This window comes from Ixodes scapularis, unplaced genomic scaffold (assembly GCF_016920785.2).
Source record: "Ixodes scapularis isolate PalLabHiFi unplaced genomic scaffold, ASM1692078v2 PGA_scaffold0__279_contigs__length_252992795, whole genome shotgun sequence".
NCBI lineage: Eukaryota > Metazoa > Arthropoda > Arachnida > Ixodida > Ixodidae > Ixodes > Ixodes scapularis.
In genome coordinates this window covers 41184314-41205450 of record NW_024609835.1, presented here as the reverse complement: position 1 = coordinate 41205450, position 21137 = coordinate 41184314, and the positions used below count along the sequence as shown (strand labels likewise).

Below are 21137 nucleotides of genomic sequence, written 5' to 3'. Positions count from 1 at the left end.
TTATTTATTAAAAGATCACTGACAAAAACGTCATACACGTTTCTTTAATAAATAAACCGTTTTCAATCGGGGTAAATGAGAGCTAACGCAGCCATTTCGTGCATTGACGTAGCGAGTCGTCTGCTTGCTTCCTACCATCTGTCACTGAAGGACGCCCGCAAGATGGCGCCACCAAAACATCTCGTCGCAGCCATTGACAAGACTAACAGGCAATGCCACAGCTTGGGCACCCTCCGTGCAAGGAGCAGGCATTCCTGTTGATCTTAGAAATGCTTTAACCGGAATACTAGGATCTGTTTCATGATTATCCTTTGTTTACTTTTTCTACGTCATAATCCCACCCTTCAGTAATACCTACCGCCTCTGAAGATGAAAATATACTCCAGTCAGAGCTTGGCATCGTGACATCACTACCCTGTGTTCAAGGAGCGAATGAACCATACAGATTGCAGCAGAACCATAAACGGAGTGCATGGCATCTCAGTTTTATTTAGTTATGTACACAATGAAACTGCATAACCTGATGAAAATAACAGGTGAAAAGCAATTGGTTGATGCAAGAAAAAAAAAAAGGACAGAGATTGAGAGAGAAAGAGAGAGAGAGAGAGAGAGAGAGATAAGTTAGTGTTCAGTCCTGAATACTTGGGACTGAGGCCTAAAGCAGTATTGTTTCACGTTTTTTTCCTTTTTGTCTTTACAGGGCACACAAATATATACAACTATTCTTGACACCTGAAACCTTGAATGCAGGAAAACCTGGTGTGGCTGGAAGCCGGTCATTGCAAAGTCGGTTGCACTTTCTGTGGAAGACTAGAGACGTGTCTGCAAAAAGAATGTTAGAGTTTGCATTAGCTTTTTTCCCCCAGCAATATAGCCAGTTAAATATTAAGTGTTAAGACACCACAACCACATTAAAACAAAAAAAACATGCGTTCACAAAGGCCAAGAAAAAAAAAGTATATGTACTACAGGCATAAATCTATTCTACCAAAAAAATTTAAAAATAAAGTTCCAAGCTGAGGCCAAAAATAATTTGAGTGGTTCTACAGGAGGAAGTGATTTTGCAAATTCCAAGTTGGTTCTAACTGATGACCCCTCATGCTTCTCTAATTATGGGTGTCTCCAATAGAGTTTAAGAAACTCTTGAGCACGATAATAGGACCCAACAACCGAACATGCCTTTTCATGCAAAATAAACAAAATAACAAAGTAAAAAAAAAAAGAAAGGCAGCATTTGTTGCTTTACGATTGGACAACAAAAGCGGGAGATGAACCACAATCCAACGGGGCCCGAAACCGAGGACAACACAACACGTGGATACACACAATGTTCTAGGTTACTTACCCAATCTAGACCTGCGATTAGCATTCAGAAAAATAAGAGAAAAGAGCACGACTACCTGTTAATAAGACTTCGCACAAGACAAAAGTTGTGTTGCTCTCGTGAAGCAGTGGCATGAGCATTTATTGTTTAAAACCATCTTCCACTCTTAGTGGAGCCAGAACCTTGTCACTGACGATTGCATTCAAATTGCCAGTCTTCAGTTACAGTAGAGGCAACAGAGAAAGCTGAAGCTGGCAGCCAGGAAAAGCAGCAATTAAAATGTGGTGTGGGCATAAGACGAGACATTCAGGAAATGGCACTCAAGTTTTTACAGATTCACACTTAAAATTAGAGGGCGGCACAGTCCCAGGGCAGAGGTGTCCGGTGCACAGACGAAGCCCGTCCCTAACCCACAGCGAGCCGACACGAAAGACGTGCCGGCCAAAAACAAAACAGTAGGACGCTATACATTGCAGCTGCTTCTCTCCAGTTAAGTCCAAGTACCGTGGAACAGTGTAGTCTTAATGTGTATTCAATAAAAACACTAAAAGAGGCTCACTAGCACCTTTGTTCCATTCTCCTTTGTAGCAGTCTCACTGTAGATACTATAGTACAAACTGTATGAAACAACAACAGTTATGAGGGTCATGGTGAAGGCTAACAACATCTCAATTTGAATAACAGCACTAGTTGGAGTGGTGATGGTAACAACAGATTATGCACAGGGTGAGCAGACTGAACAGGTTATCGGTGGCACAACAAAAAGAAATGCAGACACTAAAAGTCATCACAAACACATACGCTTGGAGAAAGGAAAAAGCGCAGTTCCTCTCACACCGTGAAGCACTTGAGTACAGGAGTGGCCCGCTGCCTTCGGAGTTTGAACAAATCCCGCCCTTTCCACGCGGAGCTACACGTAACAAAACACATAAATAAGCCTCTCCTCCTCCAACTGTTCAAGTAACCTTTGTATTTCAATTTTGCAAGTCGTCACCTCCCAAACAACACTCACAAACAGGGCCGTCCATGAGACATGAAACCACAGACCCGCACGAAACTTTGAGTTACAGCAAAATAAAAAAGAAACGAAGACAGCACTTTCGGTGCACAGTGTGACGGGTGGACACAGCAGAACCCCCCAAACTCCGAACATCGGATGCACTTAAAAAACTGCAGCAAAAACGAAAAAATGAAAGGGCGGTGGCAGGGGTGATGGGGCAGGCAGGGGCGGAGGCAATGGGCCGGTATTTTGAAGGGCGGTCGGAGCTGAGGTTGACCGGGTAGAAGTGGGAGTGGGGGGGAGGGGCGGACACGGCACGTGCCTCTCTGTAAAACAGTCCTTCCTAGTCTGTTCGATGGGCCAGGTAAGTGAAAAAAGAGAAGAAGTAAAAAAAAAAAAAAAAAGAAGAGAAAACACAGACACACATGCAGACTGGTCGTTCCACTTGACACCACACTACACGCACGGCCGTTTCAAGGCGGTTTCTCTTTCCATTCAATCCTCGTTAATGGGATTAAGGTCGTGATGCACAGAGGCAGCGGCGGCCACTAGCTGTGGGGAGAGAAAACGAGGAGAGTGGCGTGAGTTACGTGACGGCGCTCTGGCGCGCGCGTGCTGGTGCGGCATGCATGTGCTCAAGCCACCGGGGCAGGCACTGCGCCCTTCGACGCAGGCAAGTGGTGTTCGCTCGCGAGGGGACGCATGCACGGGAAAGTGGGGCACTCGCACGCATCAAAGAAGACACGCAAAGGAAACAAAAGCGACGACGCGTGACAGACTGTATTAGGTTAGGGCAGGCTCACTTAGCAGATTGCCCACGGGCATTACGAATTCTCGTGCCTCCTACTGCACTTCTGGAAAGACAAATTAACTGTGCCAAATGCGACGAGAAGTTGTCGCTTTCTGTGGCCAGCGTCAATAGAAAAGTTAGGGTATGTTAAACGGGATGCGAAATCCAAGAGTTCAGTGTTTTGCAGTGGGAACGAGCAACTATTTTAGTAACATCCATAACGAGTGGCTGAAAGCAAATCATTAAGAGATTCTCGATTTAGGACATTTCTGCAGGCCAAAACCTACGAGTGGCTCCAAGTGTGCAGTCGGTGTAAATGTGCGGGCAAACTCTGAAATATAGTTACCCAGCACCAGTCTTCTGGTCACTTCGACCTTCTACCACTAAATCTGCACATGGCTGTGCGTGTGTACTGCAACCACAAACGTCAGTTTCACTGGTTCTCTACTGGCAGTCTCTCTATCCATTCTGAACTTTCTAAGTAGGCCTTTTCTTGAACTTTTTACAATGAATCTTGTCACTAAGAGTCATACACAAGCTCATCCTCGTATGCGAGAAATTTGCATCCCTTTAATGAAGGGACAGACTTTCATGTCAAACTCATCCCTGCTAACACCAGCACTGCCCACACTTTCGACATATTCGAGCCACACTAGTCAGGGTGCCACCAAAAATCATAGTCTTGGCACTATGAGACTATTGCCACATTTCTGTGAAATGCATCGCAACAACACAAACATAAACTGCAACACAACCATACACAAAGCAGACACATGCAACACTCAATTGAACAAACCACAAGACACAATATACACAACAAAATGAACACTAAAGTCTTGACCAACGGAGAAGTTTGTGTCAATTACCCCAACATATAAACCGTATATATATATATATATATTAAAAAATTACAATGCAGGGAAAACATACAATGGAACTAAGACAGATATGGATACTGTAAAAAAAATTTTGTCTTTGCGGGCTCAGTATTTGGCAAATTTTGCGAAGTGCGAGTTTCAGGAATTTTTCGCTGGCACAAAATGTTGTGGTTGAGTGTGGTATGCAAGTATTTACTAACATGAGGCAATGTATTCCAATAATCAATTTTCTGCCATGTCTTTCCAAACGTGAAATTCACGAAAATCAGTTTTCTGCAAAAATGAAGTCATTTACAGTAGATGGGCAGTATTCTTCATTAGATGATTCATTTAAAACAAAAAAGATAGGTGTGCATTTCCAGTATAAAAAAATGTTCTAAACCTTGCTTGACCTCACTAGAGTAATAATACATGTGCAAGTAGCACATTTAGTGATTTAATCAACTATAAATTCAATAAACCCTTTCACAAAAAAAAAGAAAAACATTCATAGCTTTTAAATAAAATAAGGATGGAAAAGCTGCTTCTGGTCAAATATAAAATTCTTTATTAAGTTAAAAAATAAGTGCTCTTCAAGGGTAGTATTGAATAATATTTAGCCAATAAACGATATTGCAGTATAAAGCCAGCAACTTATAGTTTTACAAGTGAATGGTAAGAAAAAAAAAATCTTTTCCTAGGCAAAACTTTTTTTTAAAATTAAAACAGGGCCGATTTAGAACTCCACTGAAAAAGCTAGACACTTTTTTTTTACATTTTTTTTTAACTCTACAATATGTATGGTGCATAACCTAAGCTTTTGGAATTGCTAATCACATTGTTTTACCATAGTGCTGTGTATAAAGACTTAAACCAAAATTGTGACTGCGTTTGCAGCGCATCGCATCGGGGCAAAGGAAACCCTGACTTGCTTTTCCAATGACTTCAGCAAACAATTGTCCTTTTTGAAAAAAAGCGCTGCAACAAAAACAACAATTTCAGAACCTACTTTAAAAAGTTCTCTTTCCCTTTAAGCAAGATTGCACAACGAGAAAGCTGCGCCATAGTGTCACCTTCCTGCAGCGCATCGGTGCCATTAAGAGCCCTCAGCGGAGCTTTAGGAATTTATTTTTAGAGAAATTCGGATTTTACTTTTAGACTTCTAAACTTTGCTTTTATTTCCCACAGCATTTCTTCTTTCACCAACATACAGAGTTTTTGCTTTTTTACTATGTAGACTTCTCACATATATTGTATTTACTCGCAGAATGAACGCACTTTTTTTAATGAAAAATCGATACAAAGTTGGGGGGGGGGGGCGTTCATTACGCGAAGTAAAATTTTTGCGTCCGTATTTACTCGCATAATGAACCGACCTTTTATCCTGAAAAATAGAAGTAACTTCTTTTCTCTTTGCGCGCGGCGCCCGTAACCAAACTAAGCTGTGCAAAAAAAAAAAAACTGTTCTTTTTCTTAGTTCCTTGGTTTTTTTTTTTTTTTTGCCGCCTTTCGCAAGCTGTTCTGTTTGCTTAGGCGTTGCTTAGGCGAGGGCTCTCCGCTTATCTTTCTTTTCTCCTTGCGCGCGGCGCGCCGCCACTCCCCGTAACCAAACTGCGCTGTAAAAAAAAAAAAAAAAGCCTTTTTTTTCTTTTGTTTTTTTCTGTTCCATAAGTTTGTTTTTTTCCTTCTTTTTGCCGCCTTTCGAAAGCCGTTTCGTTTGCTTAGAGGGCTTCTCCGCTCCTCTTTCTTACCTCCTTACGCGCGGCGCGCGACCCCCCCGTAACCAAACTGCGCTGTGCAAAAAAAAAAGCTTTTTGTTTTTTCTTAGTTCCGTGGTTTTTTTTTTTTTTTTGTTTTTTTTTTTCTTTTTGCCGCTTTTCGCAAGCTGTTTCGAGCTTCTCCGCTTCTCTTTCTTACCTCCTTGCGCGCGGCGGCACGCGAACCCAAAGTCCAAACTGCGCTGTGCAAAAAAAAAAAAAAAAAAAAAAAAAAAAAAAAAAAAAAGCTCCTCTCCATGTTTTTTTTTTTTGCTTCCGTTGGATCTTTGCCAATCTTTTTAACGCCTTTTGCAAGGCGCTTTGTTCGCCCACGCTGCCCATACACTCGCGACCTCGCTGCAACAGGATAAAAAAGTGCGTTCATTTCGCGCGCGTGGGGGGAGGGGGTCAAAATTTTGACGTCCAAGTTGGGGGTGCGTTTATTACGCGAGTGAAAAAAAAAAAGTCGAAATTTTGAGAGTCGACTTGGGGGGTGCGTTCAGTACGCGAGTGCGTTCATTGTGCGAGTAAATACGGTAACTACTTTTCAAGTTCATATCAGTGTTCTGAATGTACTTATTTTTCATGTCTCACACATTTTTAATACCTCCAAATGAGAAGGCAGTCAAGTTTTATTGGAAAGTAGAACGTAGAGCACAAAAGATGAAAGATATTCGAACGCGCCCTTGAGCCTACAGGTTTTTCATCTTTAAAACAAAATGATCAAACTTGCAACCTGCTCGCTTTATTCCTGAAAAAAAAAAAACAGCTGTGTGAAGAATGAAGCACAAAACACAAGTGCTTTTAGCTTATTGACTGGTTTTACAACATCATTCTAGTGCTTCTGGCTCTTTTTATATGATGCATATGCTGCCTTGCACTTCACAAAGTTTTGGTTTACAGCTGTTTCAAAAGGCTCTTGTCCAAATATATGGGGTTCTAGGTATATAAATATCCATGCAGGAATGACTTCTTATTTAATGCATCTAAAGCAGCTGCTCATTGTAATGCCATGCACAGCAGGTAACAAATTTGCCACCTCCTTGCATCTGGCAACTGTGAACCTTTAAGAGAGGCCTTTAATTCTGCCGGACAACAGGGAGTCAAACTGAAACGATTGAAAGAAGCAGAAAATGACAATGTCTTTGGAAGGGAAGTCATTAGTGTTGCTTCTTTGGCACCAAAATATGAGAAATCAAAATTCCTTCTCATAAAAATAAATATGAAATGTATGTTCCAGGAAGTGCTGATGAAATGCTTTCGAATTTATTAAAAAAAAATATGAGACCCAAGGGGGTAGCCATAACAGATTTTGAAAACATTGTTCCAAAATATTAAAAAAAGAAAATTTTGAATACTACAATTAAATTCAAGGTTCAAATGAACTAATATTTGAAAGCTTAGAAGATTGGCACATGTCTAAAGGATATGACCTGCCATAGTAAGTTGTAAATAGCCATGCAAGATTGGAACATAGCCTGGCCCAATTTAAGTTTGTCATATTCTTTAACCAAAAAGAAAAAGAAAAGGAATACCTGACATGAGCACAGTCAAAAGTTTGCTTTAGTTGCACTTACATTGATTGCGACAAATTATAGGTGAAAGTATAAAGTAAAAAAATGGTGCAAAATATCCACAAAATTAAAGTTAAATCAGCTTATCGTAGAATCAAGTTTCCCTTACTCCATTGAGCATCCAAATGTCCTAGGACAAGGTTAGCAAATCACTTCCTTTCTCACCTGGGAACACTATCTATGATTCAGCAATTGAGAATTAAAAGTGACATACCCAACTAAATTATTTATGCACTCCCAAGGGGAAAGCAGTCAAAACTCATAAAAATAAAATGTAACTTTTAATAATAATAAAAAAAAAATGCGGCATGAAAAGTCTAAATGATCAGCCACCGACCGAGCTTAATCAGCTTAAAGGGGCCCTCCGGAGCGTTCTGCGATGGTCTATTTATGGCGGTAACTCAATCTACAGGCCCTAAGGATCCTAAAAATCATAAAATTATGGTTATGCGCGGCGGATTTCCCTACTAAAATTGCTATCAAAGTCCCCGGCACGCCCCACTTTCTGAGATGACCCCGGAAAACGGGAGGGGCATCTCTTTACGGGTCAGCCAATAGCAAGCGAACGATTCCGGCGTCACTGCGCGTCACCAACGCGGCCGACCGCCGACCCGCGGAGGAATCTCTCGAACACGCGCGGACCGTCATCAAGGAACCTGGACTTTGTGCTCGGCAGTCGTCGTTCGTCGCACTGCACCGTCGCGCTACTACTGCAATACGCAGTCGCATCCCACAGATGACAAGGAAAAGTTTGACTCGTTGACGTGGAAGGATCGCAAAGCTGGCTTCGGAGTCAAGATCCACGGGAAGAAGGAACACGTGTCCCGCAAACGCACGCCTGCAGACGCCCCGGGAAGCAGACGAGCCGTCGCACCGACGCATCACCCCCTAGCAACAAGCTTGCGGGGAGAAAACATAGTTCGCTGGTTTTGGAGCGATAATTGCGGACTATGTTTCCAGCACCACAATCAGTTTACGTTTTTCTCAAACTCTAATTTAAAACAAGCTTAAAAAGTGTTGCAATAACAATGTTCGCATTCACCGCGAGATGCAGCATTTTCATTGGTCAAGTTTTAGCGATGGACAGGGAATGGGGGATTGTCTTCCAAGAGAAAATAGTCCCTTTGTATACATATTAACTTGCACCTACTATGCAATATAACAACATAAACAGACGATCGCAGAAAGCTCCGGAGGGCCCCTTTAATGGAATGTGGTGCATTTCAGTTAACTACATAGCCAATCGATTTTGAGCTGAATGACTTCATAAGGAGGCAACTGATTGCAGCAAGAAGGGAACAAAGCACGGTGTAACCCACTTATAACGATAATGAGAAAACCCAAAATTTCAATCGTTGTATCTGGACTAGAAACTGATCATTTTCAGTCTAGAAACTGATCGTTATAAGCGGTACAACGTTATATGTGGTATCGCTGTAAGTGGGTTGCACTGTAGACCAATTTTTGGCGAAATTAATGACTGGAAATATGGTGAATTGTAAGCACCTGGAAACAACACTGGTGCCCTTCATATGGAATGATAAACAAGGACTGTTTGGCATTGTGGCACCTTAGGCCACCGGATGATGGCTAGACTTCCCCTCAGATTTGCAAGGCACACTGAGGTGCCTGTTCATTCATCCACCGGTGATGAAAGAACAAACCAGCGAACCGTTTTCATTCGCTGCCTATTGTACAAAAAACAAACCATCACCGTAAGTATGTCAGAATGTAGCCTGGTACCGCTGATTAGTCAAAACATGCATTTATAATTTAATTACGCAATCAACTCGTGTCAACTAAATAAAAAAAAAAAATCAATGATCAGCCATCACGGAAGTCACCAACAAACATCAGTATTCCTGCACATCATCTGAAGGCACGAAAATATCAATATAAAGGGACTTGCCTCAGTGCAATAAGAAATTACAGACTGTTTTGCCAGCTAGCTAGAGAGAGTTAGAACACAAGCCAGCCATTGGGAACACCTTCACTAGAGAAGGTGCTCTTTTTTTCCCCATTCAGTAGTGACCAAATATGTTTCTCCCAGCATAAAATAAAGATGTCCGTTGCTTTCACTAAGTGAAATAAGCATGGCCTTTTTTGTTTTCATCGCGTAATAGTATGAAAATTGTGCAAGATAATGATGGTTCTCGTTTCAGTAGAGCTCTCACTTCAATGAAATGACTCGCAATACCCTCAAGCTTCATCATTCTGAGTTTCGACTGTATCATCTGATGTGAGGATTACAAGATCCCGAGGTCTGCCTTACCCAGAAACTGTACTCAGTTGAAAAGCCACATTAGTCTTAGGTCGTGCCATCAGAAACCCAAATGAATACAGTTAATAAAGAAAACATATGGTAGCCAGATGTGCCACTTCCAGACCTCAGAAGAAGAAACAATGAATCAAGGAAGTTACATCTAAAAGAAGCACAAAACAATGTGTTAATCGAGTACACAGAACCCCAGTGAGAAAAGAGCATGTCCACAAAACAAAACGGAGCAAACAGAAAAAAGAAAGAAAACAACAACAGAGAAGACAGACAATATCCAGGGCAAGATGGGGCGGAGAAGGCCCTACGACAACCACGGCACAGTCAGTCGGTCAAGGTACAACATCAACACCACAATGACAAATGAGAGGAAAGGCAGATGAGAGGGAGGCATCATGAAGGACCACATCACTGGAAAGAGAGACCACACAGCAGATATGAGGCAGCAGGCTTGTGGACAGGAGAAAGAGAGCTGGGTAAAGCTTGGGGGGGGGGGGGCAAAGGCGTTAATCGGAACACCAAGCACAAACGGCAGCTGCTACTGCTATGATGCCTGGAACACTGGGGGGATGGCATGCTTTTTGTGAGCCTCTCCTCATGGGAGAAATGGTTCACAAGAGCAATCAAATGTGGTCGATCCGGTGTAATTCAAAGTTAAAGAATCTGCCCGAATAAGCTTTGATGATAAGCTTAAACATAGGCTACCTTAATATCCCGAGTCATTGCCCATTACTGAGTCATCGCCCATCCCACTTTTTAGGCGAATAATGATTTAAAAAAAAAACACTCGGATGATCGCCCTAAAGTACCCTATGCAGGCTGCAAGATCATTCATCATACCCAAATGATGCGGCCGCAGACCTTACAATTGGAAGACGTCGGTGACAAAGTAAAACGAAGGAGGGAAAGACACTTCACTTTGTTTATGCAATTCCTTCCCGATTTACGCGACCCCGAGGTCGTAGTACATACGTGCGTGAGAAAAACGATAGAGATAACAAAAGTAAACTTTGTTTTGCTTACAAAAAAGTTCATTCAAATAAAAGGAAACAGAGTCCTGAAAGATAACACTAGCAGTAACCCATTCAGGGACCGCGAGGTCAGCGAACACCCCATATCCTGTAATGTGACTGCGGAGTGTAAAATCGCAGTCCGTCTCTACGAAAGTAAGGTCACCACAAACATCGCACAACCTTACCAACACTGCGGTTGGTAAGGTTGTCACTCCTTTAAGACAAAGCCAACGCGTAAATAAAGATTTGCTGGAACGCTGCACACAGACGTTTGCAGAGCATCCCATTTCGAACTTCGTGTTCGTGGTGCCGTCCACGCCATGCAGCAACGCCGCCTCAACCCGCGTTCATAGCACGTCGAACAGATGCACGTATGTATGCAACAAACAAGAAGTGGCGCAAGAGCCTCTTCTTTGCGACTGAGAAGGTGCCCGACTTGGCCAGATCCCAAAGTATTTGCCCCAACGCGATCGCCGGCTTTCCCACTTCCCCAACATCGTTTCTTTCGTCTGCTCACTCGCTCGATCACTCGTTGCCCCTAAATGGTTTTTCTACTTTTTGTTGATATTTTTTCTTTTTAGCGAAGAGAACATAGCGGTGTTAGAAACATGCTTTTTGCGTAACATACGTTCGCGCAGGATGAAGATCGGCAGTGTTCATCGCGTGTATGCAAGCAATGGACTTTGCAATAGTAAAATGTTCTTTCATGAGCATTTCTTGCATAAAATAATGAAACTAATTAGAGTTTTGAGTTTATTGTATTTCTTGTGCAGCCGTGCTAGATACGTACAGAAAAATGGATGTTTATTTCGCTTCTTCCAAACTTTTTGTGCTTAACAACCGAGACATGGCCCACCCCACTTTATTTTATGAATTTCATGCGGCAGGGGATGGGCGATGACTCGGAATATTACGTAGCTGAAGTTGTCATTTTACTCCTGTTATGCCTCAACCAGGCTTTATGTGGGTTGAGCATGACAACCACACAAGATGGTACTAGTGCATTTTCTCAGGTGTGTTACACTACCAAATGCTCCTAGAACAGTGTCCATGAGAGCAGTGTGCATGTGCGGTGGCACCTAAAAGTGCCCCGGCAGCTTGCTGTGCCACCCATTCCTTTTGTTTCAAGTCCTAATCACGGCGGATACCGAGTGACACGCCCCACCGGTATTCCAAGCACCCCGGCAGTACTAAGACTGGTGGGACATTTATATTAAAGGGCAACTCTGCTCAATTCCGTAGATTTCGGGATAATGAGTGATTTCGCATTAAAAGCCCTAGTAAAAGACACTACGTCATTTGCCTTGCGAAAAGTTGGATATATATTTATAAATCAAAATTTAAACACGAGCATAAACCGAAACCGAAACTTCGGCCCCATTTGGCAACATCAGCCTCAGGTCGCCAAGAATATGGCTATCACATGGTATGAAATGTCACGTGATCCTCTACACAACGACGGGCGGGATTGGCGGGAATGTGCCAGGCGCAAGTGTCGTCTGCACCGCACTCTTCACCATGTTTTGGTGTCTATGACATTCGACGATGTCCGCTCAACTGTGGCGTTAATCTGTGCATGTAGTGTCTGTAGTCTGGACGAAATTTCAAGACCATAATTGCAAACTTTGAGATGACGGCTGTTGTGACGCGAGAGACAGCGGTAATGGTGGGGCAGCCGGACGGCTCCCAAGAAGCGCGCTGCGCAGGTGTGTTACACCTATCTCGCGGACACCGCTGAGAGAAAGCATTGCGGACGTCACCCGCTACGCTTGTCCGGAAAAGTAAAAACAAGCAAAAGGGGGTAATAGTGATGATGTTTATCTTTACGTTGGCTTTGCCCTTTGTCACAGCATTGACTGCGCTGTTGGTTGCGCCTCAATTCGCCTGCTCGAGTCAGCTGATTTCGTAAACTTTGCAAGTTGCAAAGTTTGCCGGACCGTTTAAGAAACATTTAGACAAAACTAGGTCGTAATATTTGACGTGTGGTTTTCCTAGGTGATACTGAAGAGGACTGCATTGTTTTTTCAAAAACAAAAATGAAGCAGAGTTGCCCTTTGATTGGCAGTAGTGCGTAAGCAGCAACGGTTAACCAAGGTACAAGGCCACAAGAACGGCGTCCAGACACAGCAGAACTTTTCTCTTGTAAGGTTGAGGAAACCTCCCTTGCCTGCTTCTATGTCATTAAGCGGCTCAACAAAATAGCAGCATTCTCACGACTCACAGTATGAGTGATGGACAACCAGAATGGACGATTTGTTGGGAGGGGAGGGGAGGAGGGTATATGCTCAGGTGGTCAGTCTAAAAAAAAGTACCATCGCTTTCCATAGCTACAGATAAGAGTTCTCATTATTTTAAAGATCAGTGGCTACGTAATATCCCGAATGGCAACCTACCCCTCTTCTTCCACCAGAGGACAATCGGCTGAAAGAATGAACGTCGGCTAACTTTACATCTACAACTTGTAAAGTTAGAAAGAATCACTTGCCTTGCACTAATCTGCAATGCACCAAATAAACAGAAAAACACCCGCACGCCATTGCTGATAAAACTCAACCCCTTATCCCATTGTACCAGCCCTCCAAACCTACCTAACATAGTTTCTGGAAATAAACAATCTTGCTGCAACACTTTTTTTCTTTTTTTACAGAAGTATTGGAAGAAAACAGGGGTCGGCTACCTTCTGGGATATTACAATACAATGTATGAAACGTTTAGTTAAACCAGAGGTACTAAAATCTTCAAAAAAGCTTCCAACAAACATTTTAGTACTTTGAGTGATCAATATTAGGGTTCTGTGTTTTCGGAGTTTATTTTTCGCTGGTTTATCCGAGTTTATTTTTTGTTAGATTCCCCAACTCTCTGAAATTTTGAGCTTACTGTGTTCCCAATTTTTAATATTCAAAAACAAAATAAATAAAATCCAGGTACCATGAACTGTTGTCCTGAAGGATCCCTGACGAGCTAAAAGGCAAACCCCTTTGTCACGATTAAAAAACCCCGAGACTGCGGGTAACGATGCACACACTCAAAAAGTTTTGAGTTTGTGTGTCGTTACCTGCAGCCTCGGGGATTTTGAATCATGTTTAATGTACACCAGCTCGTTTGCGCCCTTACATTTATTTCATCATCCCTTTGTCAGTAGTTCGAGATTTGAAAGGAAACTAAAGTGACATTTTCTCAGGACAACTGACCCTGTGCTCTTGTAAAGTTTGTTTGTAAAACACTCTTTTTTGTTTTTTTATTTTCTTTTCGTGACCTCGAAGTTTTCAATTGATGAAAAATTAACCGGAGAGTGTTTTCCCGATTATTTCAGATTTCTCCGAAAACAATGAACCCTATTTATAATACAGAAGTGAGGGGAAGTAAAGAGTGGGTGCTGCAGCAGCAAGTGAGGCAAAAGTGAGCTCTGCTTCTAGTATGGTGCGAGAAAGCTGAGGAAGTGAGCTTAGTGTGTAGCTTAACAGTTTGTTGTACTGGCCTGGGTGTGAGTCACACTGATGTTTCCATGACAACATGTGGTCCACCCTGTAGCTAGCAAATGGAGGAGAGAACAGACATTACCCGCCAGCTTGCATTACTGCAACTAATGCTCGCCCAGTGAGGTTGAGGAAGAAAAGGAAGGCCCCCCGCTAAGCATTGCGTGGCATGTTGAACAAGAAGGTGCGAGATGTTAGGTGGGCTCAGAGATGTTAGTACTACAAGGCATACAATACAGACAATGAATTTGAGATGTGATGTACCAATAACATAGTTACACTGAAAACAAAGCTGTCAAAATGTTACTTTAAGCTAAATACCATAAGAAATGCCTGGAATTTTTTCTTTTTGATAAGTGAAGATGTTTTTGAAAATTTAATTTAATAAACAAGAAATAATTAAGTTTTTATTTGTTTCCTGACTATTCACAGCTAGAGTCTTGAAATAGACTAAACAAAATTCTACTGACATTATTTTTTTTGGCTTGATACTCACATGCCCCTGTTTGTACAAAAAGCAAAAAGCACCAAGTTAATTGAGCAACCGACTGACTACCGGTCAATTTACTTGATAAAAAGGTGTCAGCTATCCAATTGCCTGCACATGCATCAACTAAATGCTCAGAAATCAATACACGAAAAATTCTGCAGTGTCACCACACATTGCATAACAGTCAGCAAAGCCAAACACAAAACACACCGTGTCTTCCGTGCCTCTTGCAGCTGTGGGTCACACCACGGGTCGGCACGGGCACTTTGCACAATGCCGGGGCGCAACCCAACCACGTTACCAAAGCATGCCAGCAATTTGTAGTGGGTGCATCATAAAAACCATCCTTTCAGTAACAAAACAAACAGTACCATGGCCGTTAACCAATAGAGGCCCCGTATCAGTCTCAACCCAGTCGTGAAACAGTTCGCGACAGAAACGGCAATTAGGTGCCTTCATAAACGTCTTCGGCACGTGTTTCAAGCTTGTTCTGTAGCTCCGCCTGATGATGGCACAGCCAATCAGCTGTGGTCATTGCTACAAACTACAACAACATGCTGGAACCTGTGCCTGGACCACCGCAGATACCCACAGTGCACAGTTCCGCCACGGAAACAGCCTAAAATGGTATTGGTGTTCCAACCTGCTCGAAGCTACAAAGACAAGCTGCCCTCAAACCAAGCCCAGCAGACCCAAACTGCCAAACAAAACCAGCAAAGACAGCCAGAAAGTCACCCACCATTTCAGTCTCGTGGAGCCCCTGCGCGTCACCGAGAGATGGCTGGGACCCTTTGTTCATCCAGTTCTTCAGGGGAGTTGTAGGGCAGGCTGAAACCACACTTGGCCTTAGCAACCCTTTGTGCCTAATACACAGTCACACAGCAACGTGCTCTCCTCACTATAACAATCTAGCTTTAGCACCAAACAATCCTTTTGGTTCCTTCAATTTATAGGCAAGAAAGAACTTTAACACATTTTTGTACAGGGGAGTCGAGTAAGGAGTCAAGCCTGTTGTTATTCTGGTTCAGTTCCGGTTCAGCAAGTCGCACAAATTATCAGTCCGGTTAGCACCCCTATCAAGTGCCAACCATTTCAAACCAGTTCATAACTCCACTTTTGATCGTGGCTGCTTGTGCACTTCCTGCGGCTTTTTTTGAGCATGTGACGATTACTGTAGCCAGATATCAAATTAACATGAAAGAAAGGTGTAAACACATAGCTTTTTGCTCATGAAGTGCAAGCTGCACTGGGTCATCACGCACGCCACGCACACTGTTCTGTGCCACTGCTGGTCACGTTTTATAAATTATGCTGCGCAAAGGATTCTTCCACTTTACGTGTAAACTGTTGTATTTGCAGCCACTTTGTAATGTAGATGGTAATGGGTGGTCGCCACTCAATTTTATAATATCAAAATTAACATTTATTATTAATAAAATATTAAAATTAAGTTCCAATTACAGTAAGCTAGTACAATCTATTACTTAAATGTAGACACATACTAATTGTTACTGTCCATGTAAGCAGTAGGAAACGAACTTGTACAATATCGAGACCTAAACCAATAAAATATTTTTGGCAGGTGCAAGCAGCATAATATTAGCTTATTAAATATGCTCAGTGTAAGTAAAAGGCAAGTCTTCAATATTTGTTTAGATATTCAATGCCAATTTCCAAAATAAACAACAAATGGGGAACACTTATATTGACAAAGAATGTAATAAAAATGATTTAAATCACATTCAAAATTTCTAATATTCCCATAACTCCGGGTAATATCATTAAGATAACTAGAAAAAAAAAACAGCCTTAAAATCAAAAACAAAAGTTGCAAGAATATTGTTTGGGTTTATCCTGGCGACAACTACCACTCTTGAGCCCGCCACAAGATATCCTGGTTTACGAAGCTAGGGCAAATAGGCAAAGTCTCTCCTTCAGAAAGAGACTACCGTACAATACCGTGCACCCGTTCAGTCCGCACTATGTGCCCACCCCCAAAATCTGAAACATCTAAAAAATATGCACAGTACATATATATGTAAAATTAATGACCTCACATGCGCCCGTCCCCTTTTTTTCGCGATTATCTTCAAATTTTAAGTGGGCGCTTGCTCGGAGTTCTACAGTTGGCGTGTCCACGGACAGCACATCAGATTCAATGCTCCTTCAAAACACAGACTGAAAGTGAAAAGGAACACAAACAATACAGAGCAAGGATTTCTTCCGACAAAACAATATCTTGAAGAATGGCCATCAAACTTGCAGATGCATGCCACAAGCTTATCTAATAGGAAAAGACAATGACACTGGACAAAAAGGAGAGCTGACCTGGTGCACACAGCTGTTTTCGTGCCAAGTCAGCTCTCCTTTTCGTCCAATAGCGCCTCCAGTTTTTGCACGACCAGACACTGACTTGATAGCTCCATGTGTTGCCGCTTTGCGTGCGCATATATGTTTTGCTCTTTCTCGAGTAAAAATAGTTGAAAGTTGGCGCTTGTCCCCCTTTACTGCGTATCCCTGTCTTTTTCTGCACTATTTTATATGTTTAACTAAGCTGAACCAACTAAGCCACCAACTTATCTCGCTAAAGTGTGTAGAGTGTCAGCGCCCCGTTTCCCGACTTTTTTGAAGGCAAAGCCGCTTGGTGTAAAGCACTAGTAGGTGCAATTGGCAATCGTTTTGTTTCGAAAGTACGACTTTCCGAGCTTTAGATGCGGTGTCGGGCAACTTGGGAGGTGTCGATTTGCTCTTCCGCAGACTTTCCTAACATTCCCAGAGGACAGAAAACCGTTTCCCGTGATTTCAGATAAAGCTGCAAAAAACCGGCAACTCCGATTTTAAGTGCTAAGACGACCGAGGCGTCATCGCACTCCGGCGTAGCTCATGTGGCGGAGATTTCGACGAGCGTTTTGACGCAGTCACTAAGAACACTGAAGCTGAACACAAAGGAGGGAGCCTGCACGCGTTTGTCCTCGTCCCTCCGTGTTTAGCTTTCGCACCTCTAGGTTATTTAGTGGCCCCAGGCGACCTCATCGCCAGAGCCTGCCCCCTTTTCGTACGAAGCTAAGACCCGCCGGCTCATCCGTGGGTTCGGAGCTTCGGAACCAAACGACCCGATCGGTGGCTAGACCGGAGCCAAGCGAGTTCGCCTCCGCTCCGCGCCGGCTGCAACGACGGGCTCGAGCGAATGCTCCCCGCTCACCGATGTCTCCGCTGGAGCTGGACTCGGTGAAGGAAGGGGTGCCCTCCGTGTGGGTGGGGGTGGACCCCTCGACGCTGTGCGGTGGGGTCCACGTCAGCGTGCGCATGCTCGGACCCAGGCCGGGAGTGCTCGAACTGCATCAGATCGAGCACTGTGGAGCGACGAAACAACAATATGGTGCCCAGAACACGCCTTCCACCGGTGCCTTTAGTGCCCCCGTGCCACCCATTCAGCGAAAGCGGTCCTGATCTGGCCACAGAAGGGAACAGACATGTCGGGCTGTCGGATGTGCCACCCTGGCGGTCGGCACGCTCCGTTTCGTCTTATGGCGGACCGCAGCGGGCGCTATGAGCCGTCCTTGCGAACCCAGAGCTGAGAACGTATTACGTGATTACAAGAACGTCGTTGCATCTCTCTCGAAAGTTACATGAAACTCGTACAGTGCTGGAACGGCTTCGATGGCTGTTTGGGTCACCCTCGGCATGCTCGAGAGCGACCAAACTAGCTGTTGGCACCAAGTGAACTCTCCTTTTCATCCAATGTCGTCTCTTGGTTTTGGTCATCGTTGAGGACGTGCGTGTCCCTCTGCACTTCTGGCTACACCTCTGCTGGCTTTATGTAACCTTTAGAAGCTTCCTACCTCCGTGGCTAATAGCGTCCTTTGCGGCCCGTCGTAAGACGGAACGGAGTGTGGCGCAAAGAAGACGAGCGAACGCAATCGTCGCCGTCGTCTTTGCCTCTGCCGCCATGCCGCTGCCATGATCGTGGCAGGCAACGGCGAGACACTTCCGCAACCTCTTCGGGCAAAAGTCGAGGGAGCACGAACAACGACGCATTGAACGCACCAGTCGCAGGCACGTTCCGGGCACCACGGCCGTGAACCCGAAAGAGGAGACCGGAGACCGACCTGATTGTTTCGGAGGTCCTCACGGTGACCGTGGCCGCGGCAGAGCGGAGGACGGCCGTTCGCACGACGGTATCTGCGTTGGACCGGGGCTTGCCCCGCTCGGCTCCGACCGCACGCGAGGGCGAGGTCACGCCCTCCCCCGCCACCGTCTCCCCGTCACTGAACTTGAACACCGAGTTTTTTTCCAACACTGGCAGCTCAGCACCTGTAACACGCGCACGGACGTGCGGAAGGAAATGCGGAGACGCGATCGGTCCCAGCCGTTTCGGAGCGCCAACCACTCCGGCAACAAGAAAGTGAGTATGAGCCGAAAATATGACGTCTGTTTCTTTTGCAGGTCTTGTGGTGAGTGGCTCTGATTCAAGGATAATAGGCAGACCTCAAGGCAGCTTGCTTTGAGGACTACCCAGTATCCTTCAGTCAGAGCTCAGCGTTCTGACGTCACTGCAACCCCTGCAAATGAAGCAGACAAACTTGCGCTCCAAATAGACTTACCGTAAAATACAGTAGAAGCGCCCAGCTCATTCAAGTACCCACAATTAACCTTTCCCAAGTCTAGGAATCCTGCACATTATACATTAAGCGCCTGATTTGACCGTACAAGCGCCCATGTCTAGATTAACCCAGTTTTCAGTGAAAGTAGAGCGGGTGCTCCCCCGGCATAGGAGCCATACTTAGTTTCATCTTACAATAGACCACAGCGGACGCTACGACCCATCAAAGTCCGGAGGGGCGCAGCGATGCACAAAGTCACGTGATATAGCCCCAGTGCTGGATTGGCTCAGATGACTTGTGACATCCACTGCGGTCCATTGTAAGGTGAAACCGAATATAATATTTTATAGCTCATGCTACGTGATATACCTTAAAATAATAAATCTATAAAAATATGCGTAACATATTTCGCAGGTGCCCAAATGTTGATCGTCGTGTACACAATCCCGAGTCAATATTGAGCTAAAAGAGATCCACTGTTCGAACAAATACTTACTTCATATAGAATGAATGAAATTAGAATGGATTGAGCCCGAGCCTTTCTTGTTATTTAGAACTGTTCAGAGAAAGAACAGTGGAGAAAACTTACTTGTCGTCATCACCACCTAGGTTTTTAAGAGCTACTGTAGCTGCTACATGATATGCCAGATAACCCTACACTTATAGGTTCATGTGAAAATGAAAGAAAACCAGATAGCAGGGGCGTAGCTATCTCAATTCACAACGCAAACTATCCTTATGATGAGGCAAGACAGAAAAAAAAACAAGACTATAAATTTGAAAAAATTCTCAAGCAATATATTAACATGACAAAGTCACCATGCAGTTTAACTTCCTTGTATTACAGTCAAACCCATTTACAACGAACCTTAGGAAACGCTATGATTAGTTTGATATAGCAAGTAGTTTGATATAGCAAAACCCTTTACAACGAACTTCCACCATGCGTTCGTTGCAAGGCAAGAGCTTTTCTTTCTTACTCATCTCTTCGCTTCCACCTTGCAACAAAGCGCAAAAATGTTTTCTTTTTTTTTTTGCATGCTTTGAATCGCTTCTCTTTGACAACCTTGTTCGCAGCTTGAGCTTTTTAAAATTTTCTTTCCTACCTACTTTCTTTTTTTTGGGGGGGTGGGGAGGGAGGGACAGGCTAGAAGACGATTGTTTGTGCGTTTCTGAAAGCCTTCCCGGGGGAAAAAGTTCGATATAGCCAATATGTCGTTCAATATAAAAAGTACTTTTTTAGATGCATTTCTCTTGAAATTTTCCAAGAGTTCGATATCGACAATAATTCGCTGTACGTGGGTTCGTTCTAAACGGGTTTCACTGTAAAATGGCTCCAGAGTAGACATACCTACGTGATGATGACTTCACATGCAACTTTATAGACATGCGACTGTTGCTTGTGCTGCTGCGATGACTAGACCCACAATGGTCTGAAAGTTGAGAGTAACATGCTTTGCACTCCTCAACTTATTACTGTTCACCAATAAAAAGTAGCAGCAAATTCTTTGTTAATTTTGAGGACTACGCCAAGAGCCCAGATTGAACAGATGCTCTATCCGATACATGTAACCTCCAAGGGCATTTAAAAGTTATCAAAATATGGATGACAAAAAATAAAATAAGACAACATATAGTTCCTCAAAATACAGAATGTAAACAAAAACAAATCTTAGTAAGTGCGAGATTTTCTACGTCATAATTAAAATTTTCGGCTTCAACCCCGAAAAAACTACACAGTTCCGTATTACATTCTAAAAGTGTGGACGCCTACAAAACATGAAAGCAAAACAGAAAGTTGCTACAACGCATGAACCGCTTTAAAGTAACACCATGCAGCAATACCATGCCTAACAACAACCCTAATCGAAAGTCTTCAAGCACAGCGAGATGTTTGTGACCGGGCAGATGAAAGAAACGTCGCCGACACCCTCCAAGAGAAAACCCCGCAGAGGCTAACCGCCGAATTCACAAACG

The 21137-nt window shown here is 43.6% G+C and overlaps 1 protein-coding gene across 4 annotated transcripts in view; it reads right to left on the bottom strand.

Moving 5' to 3' along the window:
• Positions 1-469: 469 nt before the first annotated feature.
• The window catches only part of LOC8037877 (phosphatidylinositol 4-phosphate 5-kinase type-1 alpha), a 47401-nt gene continuing 26733 nt past the window's right edge, over positions 470-21137 (bottom strand). For 2 of the 4 annotated variants that reach the window (XM_029969576.4, XM_029969579.4), the window contains 4 exons: positions 18666-18870; positions 17759-17892; positions 15296-15384; positions 470-2876 (listed from right to left, as the gene is read on the bottom strand). In XM_029969576.4, the coding sequence (XP_029825436.1) occupies positions 2820-2876; positions 15296-15384; positions 17759-17892; positions 18666-18870 (485 nt within the window). In that variant the 3' untranslated portion in view covers positions 470-2819. The remainder of the gene's footprint in view (positions 2877-15295; positions 15385-17758; positions 17893-18665; positions 18871-21137) is intronic. The other 2 variants (XM_029969578.4, XM_040504779.2) reach the window with 1 other exon arrangement.